Source organism: Geotrypetes seraphini, chromosome 2, assembly GCF_902459505.1.
Source record: "Geotrypetes seraphini chromosome 2, aGeoSer1.1, whole genome shotgun sequence".
In the NCBI taxonomy this organism is placed as follows: Eukaryota; Metazoa; Chordata; class Amphibia; order Gymnophiona; family Dermophiidae; genus Geotrypetes; species Geotrypetes seraphini.
Window position 1 is genome coordinate 353315669 of NC_047085.1, and position 17381 is coordinate 353333049.

The 17381-nt window shown below is 47.5% G+C and overlaps 1 protein-coding gene across 1 annotated transcript in view; it reads right to left on the reverse strand.

Moving 5' to 3' along the window:
* Positions 1-17055, reverse strand: part of EIF1B (eukaryotic translation initiation factor 1B) — a 32363-nt gene extending 15308 nt beyond the window's left edge. The window contains exons 1-2 of the mRNA XM_033930405.1: positions 16751-17055; positions 16076-16239 (exon numbers count right to left, since the gene is read on the reverse strand). Coding sequence (XP_033786296.1) covers positions 16076-16239; positions 16751-16781 — 195 coding nt within the window. The 5' untranslated portion in view covers positions 16782-17055. The remainder of the gene's footprint in view (positions 1-16075; positions 16240-16750) is intronic.
* Between the last annotated feature and the right edge of the window lie 326 nt (positions 17056-17381).

Here is a 17381-nt window from a genome sequence, read left to right on the forward strand (position 1 = left end):
CCCCAGCTGCTCAGGCTGGCGTCGATCATTTGTAGATCTGAGAAGCATCCCCTGGAGCCATGAGCACAAACCACACTTTGCTCCCAATATCCAGGGGAGCAATGGAGACCACCAGGGACAGAAGAGTACTGGAGTGGGCACATAAGAGCTCTTGCCCAGGGAACGACTTCCAGGGAGACTGCCACTGAGCACAGTGCCTGAAGGTAATGCCAGGCCATTAGGATCAGTAGAGCCAGGATATCTAAGATCTGCACCCTGAGCTTCTGTTTGCGTGGCTCGGGAAGAAAAACACAGCCTTGTACCTTATCAAAAATGGACTCCCAGATATTCCAAGCACTGAGTCAGCTGAAGATGACTTTTGGAAGTTGACTATACAATTCAGACTCTGGAGGAGTTTCTTCACTTGCTGCACTGCATGCTTGCCCTCCTTTTGTAAGAGGGCCCTTATCAGCCAATCATCCAGATCAGGATGCACCTGGATACCCATCCCACGTAGGTAGCTTGATACAACCATCCCCTTGGTAAATTTGAAAAGGGAGAACTCCAAGCTGAAAATGTCACTGCAGAACATGACATCTTAGATATTTCCTGTAATCCGGAAAGATGAGGATTTGAAGATATGCCTCTGTTAAATCCAGAGAAGCAAGGAACTCTCCTGGAGCCACCGTTGTTATAATAGAGTGGACCGTCTCCATGCAAAAGCAGGGAACTCTCAGGGCCTCGTTTACAGACTTCAAATCTAGAATGGGCCTCAAATGTGCCTTTCTTGGGCACTATGAAGTATAGAGTATCTGCCTCAGCCCAATTCTACTCCGGGGACTGGTACTATGGTATGAAAATCCAAAAAGCATTGCACTGTAACTTGGACTCTGGCCATCCAGCTAGGGAGTCAAGGAACAGATCAATGTTCCCATTCCTTCCAGAAAGCTGACAAGCCACCTGCTGATATGTGGGATGGCCGTTATCCTGGTGGTGTTACTTCTTGGAGGCTGAGCCACCACAAGAACCTGGTGGCTGGAACCTGTAACTGCCAATCTGTCTGGACACCTGAAAAGGTCTCTGAAAAGAGTAACCAAAGGAAAATTGGCAGGATCTCCTAGAGGCACAAAAAAATTGTCTCTGCTGCCCCTTGTAGAACACCGGCTCCTGCTGTGTGAGGGATTTGGGATGGCAATCTGCCACATTGGCCACAAGGTTGTCTAGCCCTTTCCCAAAAAGCTACTGCTCATTGAAGGGTAATCCACCAAGAATGGCCTTGGAGGCTGACCCCAGAGCATTTGGCAGGCAGACATGGAGTAGACCAAAACACTATTCAGGACTCAGATATAAAGGGCACTGGCCACATAATCCACTCCCTCCTTAAACATGCAAGGACAGGCAACCCCAGGCTCCGAGAACTAGTCCGAAGTCTGGTGTGACAGGCCTGTGCCATGAAGGAAGCAGTTGCTGCAGCTTATCACTTGAGCTACTGCGGAAACCACTTTTGGCTGCAAACAACTGTTGAAGTCTGGAGCTATAGGACAGAGCCTAGACAGCCTTGGCCACCTTCAGAGAGCTTTGAGGCGACTCCAACTGGTCAGTGATTAAGGCAGTGATGTCTAGATGGGAAAGCAAAAAGAGCTTCTGTACATTAGTGTCACTCATAATGGAGCATTGAGAGGTGGATTGCTGGGCCTTGAGCTTCAACACAGTGTCAGAAATATATGAAATGGAAGCAAATTTGAAAAGGTGACACACCGAGGGATCACCACCGTAATCTGCTGCCACTCTTGCCTCCCAGATCCCCGAAAGAGATCCCAAATCATGTTGCTCCCCTGCGTCTGTGGATAAGGGCATAGAAAGACTTACAATTACATTACATTAGTGATTTCTATTCCTCTGTTACCTTACGGTTCAATCATCTCAGTTCTGCTTCGAAGAGTCACAGACAGTGGGAACCAGCGTAGTACGAGGTAGAGATGCCTGCTTAGAAGGATCCCCTTGAGGCTAAGCCATTGCACCCATAGGCAGAGCAGGGCTTCCTGGACATTAATAACCTTCCTAAACTAAACTTTAGGCTTATATACCACATCGTCTCTATAAAAATAAGAGCTTGGCACGGTTTACAGAAATTAAGAGTAAATACGATAGGAATAGAGATAATATGGAGGGGAAGCGAAGTTTACAATTTTGAAAAGAAAGCCAGGTTTTCAGATGTTTTTGAAATAATTGGAGAGAGCCCAGATCACGCAATGGATAGAAAAATTTTCCAGAGCTCAGTAATTTTGAAGAGAGACTTCCATAATTTACCAGTATAGATGACGCCTTTCAACGTAGGAAAAGATACACAGGTAAATTCATAATCAATCTGTATGCATTATGTCAACCTTGTAACCTGTTCTACGTTCATTGGGGAGAACAGGATATAAAGTTGCCTAATGCTTTACATAAAAGACTGACATGTCTTGCACTGGAGGCCCCGAGTACCCCTGCAAGATCCCAAACTGGAGAATCAGGCTCTCCTCTGCCTCCATGCGCTTGCATTGCTCCCTATTACTCCCGTGCTTTTAACACCCTGGAGGACTGATTAGAGGCTGAGCCCTAAGCGCCTACCCCTTCCTCCCACATTCTACAGAACGTGGAACATGGCCGCTCCTCAGCCAGTACATCTGCACAAAAAGTGCAGGAAATGGGGCTAGTCTGATATAGAGCTAAGACTGCCATCACCTAGGTGAAAGTATGAGTCACTGCTAGTCCATAGAGCAGAGTCGAACACTGGCAATGCTTGTGCAAGATGTGAAACCGCAAGTATCTGCGATGGGCTGGAAAGATCAGAATGTGTAAGCATGACCCCCATGAATCCAGAGGCAAGGGACTCTCCTAGGGCCCATGCTATGACAGATCGCACTGTTTCCATGTGAGCACAGAATCTTGAGAGCCTCATGTATGTGTTGCAGCTCCAGAATAGGCCTCCAGGCAAAAAGCATATAAAGTATCTGCTGGAACCCAAAAGATTGGAGCATTGAGCACTCTCTCAAATATCCAGCAAGCATTGTATAGTAGCCTGCACTTGGAGCGCCTTATCTAGGTGCTCTGCAGGAGATTCCACAAACCAATTGGTCAGAGGCTGGCAAATTTCAATTACAGCCTCACCAAATAAAGTTCAGAACCCACAGGTCAGAAGTAATGCAAACCCAAGCCAGCAGGAATGCTGACAGCATGCCCCCTATCTGTAGAGGGGTGTCCCCAGCCTGACAGTGAAATGTGTGCCAAAATTGCAATATTTTCTAAACTTATCAAAGTTAAAAAAAAAAAAAAAAAAAGTTGATTTTAATATTTTTCAGGTTGGGGAACACAGGGGATATGCAGGAATTCCACAACCTGAGAGCTCTCCTGAAAAGACCGCACTCTGATCAACCAGCCAGATAGGGGTGAACCAGAATGCCCTCCTTGCGCAATGCCGCCGCCACGACCATCACGATCTAGGTGAATGACTGCGGAACCGTGGCCAGACAAAAAAGGGAGATCAGAAAACTGGTAGGGCCAACCGAATATCGCAAAGTGAAGGAACCGCTGATGGGAAGCACAAATCGAACATGCAAGTAGGCCTCCATCAAATAGAGGTCAGAAATTCCCCCGGCTAAGCCGCCAGAATGACAGATCTCAGGGTCTCCATGCAAAAAGATGGAACATGCAGCGCCCTGTTGATGCCCTTCAGATCTAAGATGGGCCAAAAGGTTCCCTCTTACTTGGGCACCATGAAGTAAATTGAATATCCGCTGGTGCCACACTCCTGCGGAGGCAGTGGCACTACCGCCTGGAGAGCTAGCAACTGTTGTCTGGTAAAAGGCCCGTTGCTTCCATGTCACCCGACAAGGAGAAGCAAGAAAGTGAGCTTGCAAGGAGTGAGAAAATTCTAGAGCAAATCCGTCCCGAATCACCTCCAGGACCATAATGATCGCAGCCCACCCTTGCTAAAAATCTCGCAACCGAGCACCCATAGGAACCAAGGGAGGCGCCGGCAAGGAGTCATTGGGCCGGATGGGCAGCAGGGAAACTGGCGGAGGAATCAAGTCCCCCCCCCCCCTGATGAGTCCCCAAAAGGACTGCATGCGCTGAAACAAGTGGCCTTGGGGTAACCCAGAGGCCAGAAAGGAAGCAGCCCCTCGACCAGGGCGATATCTGCGAAAATCATGCAACCGTCCCCGAGCAAGCTATGCAGGCGTATGGGCATGGTCCTCAGGAGACCACCTTACAGTCCGTCAAGGTCTGAACCAACCTGTCCCAAATCCTCGCCGACAAAAAGACTCCAAGGAAAAGGAAATTTTGTCAGCTTAGCCTTAAATGCCGCATCTGCTGACCAAGCCAGAATCCACAAGGTACGACAAGCAGCCACCCCAATTGCCATGGACTTAGCCGACGCTCACCACAGGTCCTACAGAGCATCAGAGAGATAAGGAGCCTATTTCAAGTTTGGCTACTTCCTGATTCTAAGGAAGTGAAGGCAGGAAAACATACTTCTTAGTTGATGTGGAAGCTGGAAACCACTTTCGGTAAGACTGTGCGTAAAACCATACCTAAATCCAAAATTCTAAGGAAGGGATTTCTGCATTACATAGCCTGTAGATCTGAAACTCATCAGTCTGAGGTAAACACCCCAAAAACACCATCTTGATGGTAAGGTCCATCAGAGAAGCTTGCTTCAGAGGTTTGTAAGGTGCTCTTGCCAGGGCCTGGAGGACTAGATTAAAACTCCATGCTGAAAAAGTCTGTTGTACCACAGGACAGAGGAGCAAAGCATCCTTCAAAAACCTGGCTAGATCTGGTTGTGTGGTTATGGTGCTTTTATTAATCCTATTATAGGCCCAAAACATGAGAGCCCCACAATCTGAACTTTCAGGGAGCCAACCACTAGGTATTTTCCCAGACCTTCCTACAGGAAGGTGAGCACCACAGAGATCAGTGCTGAGCTTGGGTCCTCTCTCCATTGAGCAGTAATGGCACTCGTGGACTCAAGGGGGCGCTATGGAGTGGACAACAAAGTTTTTGCTTCCTGAACACTGCTGGGTGTTTCTTATAGAATTTTGGGTGCTGATCATGAATATTACATCAAAAATTACCCATCACGTACCATTTCAGAGAAATCTTCAATTTTGTCGTGATTTTTTCTTATATTTGGATGCAAACAATTTTTTCTCCCATAAGTGTCTTATCAACAACGGTTTGTGCCGCCTGGGTATGTCCATGCATAAAATCTAGCCAGGTTGGAAGCTGTTTTATGGAAGATGACATCCTGGGCATGTCTGGGCAGGTCTGAATGAGCTTGCGTTGTCTCACCATGCTATAATGGTGGCTTCCATACACCGATCCTGCTCATTTGGTTAATATAGATAGTCCGTGTGTGTATATAGTATCAGTATAGTAAAGTATAGTAGTATAGTAGCTGTAGCAATATAACAGTAAGTAAGCTTGATGCTATAGACGTTTTGGTGTCGGGCAATATGTCTCGTCGGTGTCGTAACAGCCGCGACACATTCTGCTATATCTGTGGGGAATATACACTTACGCCTCAGAGACGTTCGATGACTGCCCTTGTAAAGAAAGCCTATCATCTGTATTTTGGCTGCAAAATAGGTGATCAAGACAAGCAATGGGCGCCTCACATTTGCTGTGCGACATGTGCTGTTAGTCTGAGAGCCTGGCTCAGAGGTACTCGAAAGACGATGCCATTTGCTGTTCCGATGATATGGCGAGAACAGAAAGACCATGTGACGGACTGTTATTTCTGTTTGACTAATGTGTCTGGTTTCTCTGCCAAAAACAAGAAGTCAATTGAATATCCTAATCTGCCTTCAGCAATGAGACCCATGCCACATGATGACAGTCTTCCAGTTCCGAAACCACCAGAGGATTGGACCTTAGACGAACCAGATGAAGAAACTGCAGTGCAGGGTTCTAACAGTGACATTGACCCGGATTTTGAACCATCCTCATCAGGCGATCCACATCTGATAACACAGTCCGAATTGAACGATTTGGTCAGAGATTTGGGTCTGTCAAAAGCAAAAGCTGAGCTGCTAGGTTCGAGACTGCAGGAATGGTGTTTGCTATCACCAGGTACGAAAATTTCTGTGTTTCGAGACCGGCATCATGATATAACCAAATTTTTTGCACAAGTCGACAGTCTCTGTTTCTGTTGTGACATTGAAGGATTGTTCTCGGTCTTTGGTTGTGATCACAACCCGGAAGAGTGGCGTCTTTTCATTGATTCGTCAATGTTAAGCCTGAAAGCTGTTCTGTTGCACAATGGCAACGTTTATCCTTCAGTACCTGTTGGCTATGCAGCACATATGAAAGAAACATATGAGAATATGGAAATGTTACTAAAGTATGTCCAGTATACCAGGTATAACTGGAATATCTGTGGAGACCTCAAAGTCGTTGCTCTGTTACTAGGACTGCAGCTTGGCTATACAAAGTACTGCTGTTTCATCTGCGAATGGGACAGCCGAGACAGAGAGTCGCACTATTCTAGAAAGAACTGGCCACTCCGTAAAAAGTTAGTTCCAGGACAGAAAAATGTAGCACATGAATCGCTTGTTGACCCGACAAAGATATTTTTGCCTCCTCTTCACATTAAACTGGGACTCATGAAGAATTTTGTGAAAGCAATGAACAAGGAAGGGGAAGGTTTTCGTTATTTAAGACAGATGTTCCCAAGAATAACTGATGCCAAGATCAAAGAGGGTATTTTTGTTGGCCCCCAGATCAGACATGTTATGAGTGACAAGCGATTTGAAGATCTGTTAGTTGGGCCGGAAAAAAATTGGCTGGAAAGCCTTGAAAGACGTTGTTGACAATTTTCTGGGCAATTACAGAGCCCCAAACTACATTCAGCTGGTAGACAAACTTCTCAAAGCATACAAGAGAATGAAGTGCAATATGTCACTCAAGATTCATTTCCTCCATTCACACTTGGACTTCTTCCCCGCAAATCTCGGTGCTGTGAGTGACGAGCACGGTGAAAGGTTTCATCAAGACATAGCTACGATGGAGAAACGATACCAGGGCAATTGGAATCCGTCAATGCTTGCCGACTATTGTTGGATGCTACAACGTGATGCACCAGACACTGAATATAAAAGAAACTCGGGAGCAAAACACTTTTAATTCTGTTTCATTTAGTCGCTTGTGCGAAACGTAAACTTGACTATATATTTTATTGTCAGTAAACATAAAAATGTCTATTTCTCATAGTTCTTACGTGATGCAGTAAAACCAAAACCATATTTGAGCATACCAAGTTGGTACCTGTCATAATCACCAAAAACTTTTCAGGAATCAAGACTTAACCAAAAAATTGTTGTGCAGTGAGACCAGTCAGTCAGTCAAGGACATGCTCGGCACACCGAAAACAGGCCCGAGCCACCAGACTACTACCTGAACTGCTAAGGAAGAGACATAAAAATTCAGCTCAAGTCTAACCTACACTCCTCAGAGTCCCATAAGGCTGAGCCACTCTCAACGGGCACAAAATGCCGCTTTGCCGCGATGGCAGAGAGCAACACGTCCACAACAGATGGGATACAGGCACAAAATGGAATGGCGCCTCTGGTACATTCCACTGTGCAAGAACAAAAATCCCAAATATTGCGATGCATAGGAAGGGAGCGGGATGCAGAGTGGATCCCTCTAAGCAGAGAATTGACCACAAGCGGGGACTTCACATCTTCCTCAAATGCAATACCGAGGAGACCTGAATAATAAGCTCTGGGAGCTCTTCTCGCTGAAAAATGCATACCACGGACACATCCTCAACCACAAACCCACTATTAACGGTATCTGTCCCTTCGTGAGGATAATGGAGTACTCCCAAAAGGTCCAGGTCCTCAATAGAAAACTGCTCCTCATATGCAAAATTATCAACCCATAAGACCCTTGGCTGCTTGGACAAGAGAGGAGATAGACACAACTGGCGCTAAGGGGGGGCCGAAGGAAAAAAAACACCACCTGAGACCCCTTGGGCGGAAGGAGGACCCCTGGCTGCCTGAAAATAAGTTTTGCACAAGGCAAAAACAAAACCAGAGGGAAAACCCTTTGGTGGCCCAATGGACTCCCTGCCACAGCAGAAACCTGACCCTGTCCCTTCAATACAGGGGGAAGTCACCTGATGCTACAGAAAAGATGGCAGTGCTTCCCGCCAAAATCAGAGCAGAGCCCACAAAAAACAGAGCCCCCAAGGCCTGTAGCAACTGAGATGTCTGAACTGCCCCAGCCACTAAAGCAGGCAAGCTGGCAGCAGCTGCGAGGGAGTCCCCAGCATCATCAGCAGTAAAGGAATTTTACCCTGTCGGTGGCTGGGGAAATTCCTGCATGGGCGGAGAGGGAAGCCGGAGCTTCCCCGCTGTCAACTGCCGGCAAGTGAGGTATTCGCGAAGGGGATCCCTGGACACCAGCACCCAAAGCCGACAAGGATTCGCCTTCACGGCAGCCTGCACACCAAATGTACAGGCCAACCGCAGCTGCCTCACATCTGGAGCACAATGAGCACTTCTATCTTTAAAAGGGCTCATTGCGCAGTACGCGACCTAGCTGCAAGAAAAGTGCCAGTTAAAGAAAAAAAAATCTAAACAATTACAAAGCACCGACAGCTCCCTTCAGACCAGCACTGCCTCAGGATTTTTTTTTTTTCAGAACAGACTCCACTAGCTCTCTAAGCTGTAGGCCTTACCAGTAATCCTCTGAGCACAAAAATCCCAAGAAATAAGGACTAAAAACACTAAATAATGAAATGTGGAGAGCATAACTAACACTCCTGTAGGCACACATGCAGAAGGGAAAAACTGTAGGTGGAGCTAAGGAGTTCATTGAAGAGGCACAAAGAAAAAGCCAGACTAGATTCCTTCAGATGACATGCAGCCATGGAGACACTACCCACTTGTCTAGAATATCTCACCTATTGCACTGGAAAAGCCTATTTCTATCTCTATAATAGAATATTTTTCTGTACTTTAGAACCAAGCATATACTTGTTTGATGTATCTTTCTACTAACATTGCAAATCTGTAATATTAAGCCTATTTCTACATAATATATTATGTGCAATCACTCATGGCTGTCATTAATTTCACTTCCCACTGAACCTTCACTAAGGTTCACTACTGAACACAGGACCTCTGGTGCATTGTAGGGCCACAACCTTATAATGATCTCTCTGCATTCAGATCAAGTTTTTCTAGACCAGTGTCACATGGTTCTACTAGCAGTGTTCCTTATACATCAAAACAACTTGACCGTTTTCAAATTTTACTTTCTGGTTGACTCCCTAATCGGTGTCCTTAGTCAGTCACCTACTTTGGGCAACAGCATACAACTTCCACATATACTGTATATACTCAAATATAAACCTATCTGAATATAAACCAAGGTAACCTTTATGACTCCGATATAAACTGAACTTACATCAGTCTTACAAGGTTAGTGTGGGAGTGTGACCTAGTGATTAGAGCTGCTGCCTCAGCCTGAGGTTATGAGTTTAAGCTTAGCCTGCTTCTTGTGACTCTGGGCATTTCACTTAATCTTTCTATTGCCCCAGTTACCAGTTAGATTGTGAGCCTGCAGGGACAAATAGGGAAAATATTTAAAGAGTACCCGTTTACTATGCAGTATATTGTAACCACTTTAGTACCACTTTATGATTCCCTTTAGTAAAACACAGCAACCACTGTAGGAACTTGTGTCATTTTAAGTAGCGAGATGGGATGGATGGATGGGATGCAAACATACCGGGAAATAATCTTTTTAGGAAGGACAGAGATGGTCATAAAGGTGGAGGAGTAGCTCTCTATGTAAAGATCAATATCCAAGCGACCGAAATGCAAGGGACCTGGGGAGAGGAAGAAGCGATATGGATTGCTCTGAAAAGAGAAGATGGAACTTTTATCTACGTGGGTGTAGTCTACAGACCTCCGACTCAATCGCAGCAAATTGATAAGGATCTGATTGTGGATATCCAAAAGTTTGGAAGGAAAGAGGAGGTTCTGCTGTTGGGAGATTTCAACCTGCCGGATGCGGACTGGAATGTTCAGTCTGCGGAATCAGAAAGAAGTAGGGAGATTGTGGATGCCTTTCAAGAGGCTCTGCTCAGACAAATGGTGACGGAACCCACAAGGGAAAAAGCGATATTGGATCTGGTCCTCACAAATGGAGAGAGTATCTCTAATGTTCGAGTGGGTGCTCACCTGGGTAGTAGCAATCATCAAACGGTTTGGTTTGATATAACGGCTAAAGTGGAGAGCGGCCGCACGATACTTAAAGTCCTAGATTTCAAACGTACGGACTTTAATGCAATGGGAAAGTACCTGAAGAAAGAGCTGTTAGGATGGGAGGACATAAGAGAAGTGGAAAGACAGTGGTCTAAGCTGAAAGGAGCGATAAAAATGGCTACGGACCTTTATGTGAAGAAAATCAATAAAAACAAGAGAAAAAGGAAGCCGATATGGTTCTCCAACCTAGTGGCTGAGAAAATAAAGGCGAAAGAGTTGGCGTTCATGAAATATAAAAAAACCCAAGGAGAGCAGAAAGGACTACAGGGTGAAACTGAAAGAAGCCAAGAGAGAGATACGTTTGGCGAAGGCACAGGCGGAAGAACAAATGGCTAAAAATGTAAAAAAGGGAGATAAAAATTTTTTTCAGATATATTAGTGAAAGGAGGAAGATAAAAAATGGAATTGCTAGGCTGAAAGATGCTGGGAACAAATATGTGGAGAGTGATGAGAAGAAAGCAAATGTGCTAAACAAATACTTCTGTTCTGTGTTCACAGAAGAAAATCCTGGAGAAGGACTGAGATTGTCTGGCAAAGTTACACGAGAAAATGGAGTAGATTCTGCGCCGTTCACGGAGGAGGGTGTTTATGAGCAACTTGAAAAACTGAAGGTGGACAAAGCGATGGGACCAGACGGGATCCATCCCAGGATACTAAGGGAGCTCAGAGAGGTTCTGGCGAGTCCTATTAAAGACTTGTTCAACAAATCTCTGGAGACGGGAGTGATTCCTGGGGATTGGAGGAGAGCTGATGTGGTCCCTATTCATAAAAGTGGTCACAGGGATGAAGCAGGAAACTACAGGCCGGTGAGCCTCACTTCAGTTGTTGGAAAAATAATGGAAGTGTTGCTGAAAGAAAGGATAGTGTATTTCCTTGAATCTAATGGGTTACAGGATCCGAGGCAACATGGCTTTACAAAAGGTAAATCGTGCCAAACGAACCTGATTGAATTTTTTGATTGGGTGACCAGAGAGCTGGATCGAGGACATATGCTAGATGTAATTTACTTGGATTTCAGCAAAGCCTTTGATACAGTTCCTCATAAGAGGCTGTTGAACAAACTTGAAGGGCTGAAGTTAGGACCCAAAGTGGTGAACTGGGTCAGAAACTGGCTGTCGGACAGACGCCAGAGGGTGGTGGTTAATGGAAGTCGCTCGAAGGAAGGAAAGGTGACTAGTGGAGTCCCTCAGGGTTCGGTGCTGGGGCCAATCCTGTTCAATATGTATGTAAGTGACATTGCTGAAGGGTTAGAAGGAAAAGTGTGCCTTTTTGCAGATGATACCAAGATTTGTAACAGAGTAGACACCGAAGAGGGAGTGGAAAATATGAAAAAGGATCTGCAAAAGTTAGAGGAATGGTCTAATGCCTGGCAACTAAAATTCAATGCAAAGAAATGCAGAGTAATGTCTTTGGGGATTAATAATAGGAAGGAACCGTATATGCTGGGAGGAGAGAAGCTGATATGCACGGACGGGGAGAGGGACCTTGGGGTGATAGTGTCCGAAGATCTAAAGGCGAAAAAACAGTGTGACAAGGCAGTGGCTGCTGCCAGGATGCTGGGCTGTATAAAGAGAGGCGTGGTCAGTAGAAGGAAGAAGGTGTTGATGCCCCTGTACAGGTCATTGGTGAGGCCCCACTTGGAGTATTGTGTTCAGTTTTGGAGACCGTATCTGGCGAAAGACGTAAGAAGACTTGAGGCAGTCCAGAGGAGGGCGACGAAAATGATAGGAGGCTTGCGCCAGAAGACGTATGAGGAGAGACTGGAAGCCCTGAATATGTATACCCTAGAGGAAAGGAGAGACAGGGGAGATATGATTCAGACATTCAAATACTTAAAGGGTATTAACGTAGAACAAAATCTTTTCCAGAGAAAGGAAAATGGTAAAACCAGAGGACATAATTTGAGGTTGAGGGGTGGTAGATTCAGGGGCAATGTTAGGAAATTCTACTTTACGGAGAGGGTGGTGGATGCCTGGAATGCGCTCCCGAGAGAGGTGGTGGAGAGTAAAACTGTGACTGAGTTCAAAGAAGCGTGGGATGAACACAGAAGATTTAGAATCAGAAAATAATATTAAAGATTGAACTAGGCCAATTACTGGGCAGACTTGTACGGTCTGTGTCTGTGCATGGCCGTTTGGAGGAGGATGGGTAGGGGAGGGCTTCAATGGCTGGGAGGGTGTAGATGGGCTGGAGTAAGTCTTAACAGAGATTTCGGCAGTTGGAACCCAAGCACAGTACCGGGTAAAGCTTTGGATTCTCGCCCAGAAATAGCTAAGAAGAAAAAAAAAATAATAATTTAAATTGAATCAGGTTGGGCAGACTGGATGGACCATTCGGTTCTTTATCTGCCGTCATCTACTATGTTACTATGTTACACAGGGCAGGAACATAGGATTTCTCTTGTTCACCAAGGAACCAGCAGGGTTAAGGTAGGCCCAGGGAAAGGCCTGTGATGGGGCAGGGGGGGAAGACACTATAAACCAAGACCTATATTTTGGGGCCATTTTTATGTGCAAGACGACCCCACAGAACTAGTACTAAGATACAATAATGCGCTGTGTGTGTTGGGGGGGGGGGGGGTGCGCTAAAGTGAATGATGTATACTTTGTTATTGTTTGTATAGTGGTGCCTCACACAACGGACGCCTCGCACAGCGCACGCTGCGCACAACGAACTTTATGTCTTGATTCGTACAACGAACTTCGTTTCACATAACGAAGTCGCCCGAGCTGCATCCTTCCGCGCAGGCACTGCGCTTAACTGCCCTCTCTCCGCCTGGCTCCCTCTTGCCCCCCCGACACGATCGGGGCAAAAAGGAGCCCAAGCCCTCTTGCCCCGCCGATTCCCCAACTCCCCGACAATATCGGCCCAGGAGGGAGCCCAAGTCCTCCTGGCCACGGCGACCCCCTAACCCCACCCTGCACTACATTACGGGCAGGAGGGATCCCAGGCCCTCCTGCCCTCGACGCAAACCCCCCCTCCCCCCAACGACCGCCCCCCCCAAGAACCTCCGACCGCCCCCCAGCCGACCCGCGACCCCCCTGGCCGACCCCCCCAACCCCCTTCCCCGTACCTTTCTGTAGTTGGCCGGACAGACGGGAGCCAAACCCGCCTGTCCGGCAGGCAGCCAACGACGGAATGAGGCCGGATTGGCCCATCCGTCCCAAAGCTCCGCCTACTGGTGGGGCCTAAGGCGCCTGGGCCAATCAGAATAGGCCCGGGAGCCTTAGGTCCCTCCTGGGGGCGGGGCCTGAGGCACATGTCTGTCCGGCCAACTACAGAAAGGTACGGGGAAGGGGGTTGGGGGTGTCGTGGGGGTCGGCCAGGGGGGTCGCGGGTCAGCTGGGGGGGCGGTCGGAGGTTCTTGGGGGGGGCGGTCGTTGGGGGGAGGGGGGGTTTGCGTCGATGGCAGGAGGGCCTGGGATCCCTCCTGCCCATAATGTAGTGCAGGGTGGGGTTAGGGGGTCGCCGTGGCCAGGAGGACTTGGGCTCCCTCCTGGCCCGATATTGTCGGGGAGTTGGGGAATCGGCGGGGCAAGAGGGCTTGGGCTCCCTTTTGCCCCGATCGTGTCGGGGAGGCAAGAGGGCTTGAGCTCCCTTTTGCCCCGATCGTGTCGGGGAGTCGGGGGGGCAAGAGAGCTTGAGCTCCCTCTTGCCCCGATCGTGTCGGGGAGTCGGGGGGGGCAAGAGGGCTTGAGCTCCCTCTTGCCCCAATCGTGTCGGGGAGTCGGGGGGGCAAGAGGGCTTGAGCTCCCTCTTGCCCCGATCGTGTCGGGGAGTCGGGGACCACACGGAGTCACCCACCGTACCACCCGATTCGGGTAAGCGCAGGTATCGGTGGGTGGCTTATTTGCGGGGGGGTGCCTTATGTTACATTTTTTTCTAAAAAGGGGGGGCTGTCTTATTTGATGGCCCTGCCTTATCATCGGGGAAACACGGTAGAAAAAAAAAAAAATGAACAGTTAAGTCCCAGTTTTTGCCGCTGAGACTCTGCCCTCTCTCACTGTAAAATTAGACTCTACTTAGTCTGTCTTTAAATTTAAAAAATGTGTGTTGTTTTAAAAAACAATTATGTTTTTAGATGTATCTAAATAAAAATAACCAAAAATTTATCTTTTTTTATGTCATCTTAGCATATTTTATGCTACAGAACGAATTATTTTTTTTAACATGTATTGTTATGGGAAAACGCGTTTCACATAACGAACTTTTCGCATAACAAACTTGCTCCTGGAACGAATTAAGTTCGTTGTGTGAGGCACCACTGTACTTCTCTCAGGTCCAATCCACCTCAGTCACTCAGGCAAGTAGACTTTGGTGGGGAAGAACAAAATATTAGGTTCTTACCTTTGCTAATCTTTCTCATAAATCTACACTATTTCCCATACTTGCCAGAAAATAACTCACTAGTGCAGGAATAGAGTGGAATTGTACAAGAATTACCATTAGTGTGCATAACTCTATAGAAACAGTATGAAAACGCTACCACTGTTTTGTCTGCCCAACTAAAGATTCCCAGAGGCACAATACCTATGCTAAACGTTTTTTGCCAGTACATTATACCACTAGTCTTTAAGCCCGTTACATTAACAGGTGCTAGAATAGATGTGTGTGTGTCTTTCTTTCTCTCTCTCCTTGGCCACTTTGTCAGTCTTTCTTTCCTCGGCTGTTCACCACCATCCCTTGCCTACTCCCCCTGTCCAGCAGCCCTTCTACCTTCCTTTTACCTCCCCATTGTCCAGCAGCAGCAGCCCTACCTTCCTTTTACCTCCCCATTGTCCAGCAGCACCCCTTCACTGTTCCCCCTGTCCCGCAGCAGCCCTTCTCCCTTTGTTTTATCTCCCCCCTGTCCAGCAGCACCTCTTCCCTGCTCCCCAATACCTGCTCCCAAACCGCCGTTCCTACCCTCCCTCCCAGTCTCTTCCGGCGCATCGGTACGAACGGGAAGGGGTAAAACGCGGACCTCACGGACCTGACGGACCTCGCGGATCTAAACCCGTACGGCCTTAAAAATCTGAGGTCCGTGTCGGTCCGTGTCCCTGCTGCTTGTACTTTCTGTCGCTGACAGATATTGATTGAGATTTGAGCGCTGACGGATCCTTCTCAGCATAGGGAGGGAAAAGTGTTAGGATCCGTCAGCGCTAAAAATCTCTTCGAGGTCTGTCAGAGCCAGAGACTAGTGCTGGAGTATGGAGACTTCTTTTTCATAACGCACGTCCAAAACCTATGTCCCCGCTCTCTTGGCTTCTGCTCTGCCGCTCCAGCACTAGTCTCTGGCTCTGACAGACCTCGAAGAGATTTTTAGCGCTGACGGATCCTAACACTTTTCCCTCCCTATGCTGAGAAGGATCCGTCAGCGCTAAAATCTCTTCGAGGTCTGTCAGCGACAGAAAGTACAAGCGGCAGGGACACGGACCGACACGGACCTCAGATTTTTAAGGCCGTACGGGTTTAGATCCGCGAGGTCCGTCAGGTCCGTGAGGTCCGCGTTTTACCCCTTCCCGTACGAACCGCTGCTGCTCTTCATTCGCATCTACCCCTCCTCTTCAAAGCAGCCTGCTGAGGATCATCGGCCAGCTACAGGCTCATTCTACTGGCACGGACCTACGGATCACAGACACAAGGGTCACGAAGTTTTAAAATGTGCATGCGCGCTTAGGGTTTTATTATAGTATAGTTTCTACTGGGAACCTCCTCCTAGAACACCACTTCAAATATTTTAGATATTCCAATTTTTACTAACTTGTAAGGCTACCATTTGAAGTTTTTACCTTCTTGAAGGCCTTTACAAGTTTCTTTTTGTCGTAATCATCCGCAATCCCCTGGACTGTGGTCAACGTTTTACGGCCGTTTCGTTGCTGGATTCTTATATGGATGTAATCCTCAGTCCCTGCCGGGAGTAAATCGTCACCCTTAGTTGCATCAGCAAAGGGGTCTGCAAAACAAGAGGTGGGGGAGAAAAAGAACGATGTTATAGACAAGTAGAGAAATAGATTTAAGTACTCATTTAAAAATATATTTAAGGTAGGAAGAGCTAAGAGCTCATAGCTCCAAAAAGGGGGGGGGGGGGGGGGAACGGTATTATGAGTTTTCTTCACCGCCAAAGAGCCTCATCTCTTATCAAGATGGGGGCTACAGCCCTTCGCCGCCATTTAGCGTTTAATAAGCCTCACCCTTCGCCCGAAAGCCGCGAGAAGATTTTAAATAAAACGTCACAAGCTCTTGTCTAAGATAACAAGGGCACAAGGGGAGCAGACAGGAGCTACATCTACCCCGGGCGTGCGGCCCAGCCCCGCACTGGCCGAGAGAGGCCTCACACAACCCTGCCCCCAGGAGTATTCATTTTCAAGCCTCAAGAAATGCATTTGGAAAATAAAGGAAAGGAAAAGAAAAAAAAAATGCTTGGTGTCGCAAAGACCCTGCGCGAGAGAGAGTCCGCTTCTCACCGAAGGATTGGAGGTTCTGGATAGAGGACATGCGATACTATTACGAGACCGGTGTTGCGATGAAAAGGCTTCGGCAGGCTTTTGCCGCTTCTCCTCTGGTGTTTCTGTCTCTGACTAAAAGAAAACCGCGACAACGGCGGGAAAATGGGAAGTTTGGTTGTTTGTTTCGTTGTTGTTGTCTTTTTTTAACGGTGTCAGGCGAGTGGAACGAAAAGGAAAAAAATTAACCCCAGTAGGAGAGTCGAGCGCCGGAACCTGACCAGAAGCCGCTACTCCCACAAAATGGCCGAAGAACACTCCGAGGCTTCCCCTTCCCGCCCCCTCCCTCTTTACAGTGGACGCGCTCACGTGACGCTGAGCTGGGCCCGCCAGGCCTGATGGGAAGTGTAGTTTCCGCGGCAGCCTCCATATTCTCTCACATTCAGCCTCAGGAAACTTTTCTGTTGTTGTTTGGGTTTTTTTTTGTTTTTTTTTTTTAGGGCAAAACAAAACACTCTAGGCGTTCGCATGTGAATACGTGTTTGTTGAGCAGCTGGTGGGCCACAGTGTTGACGCGGGAGGTTTCCAGCCACCCGATATCATGATCATCCTCCTCCGCGCTCTCAATATAGCGTCTGGTGGTCTCACCTGC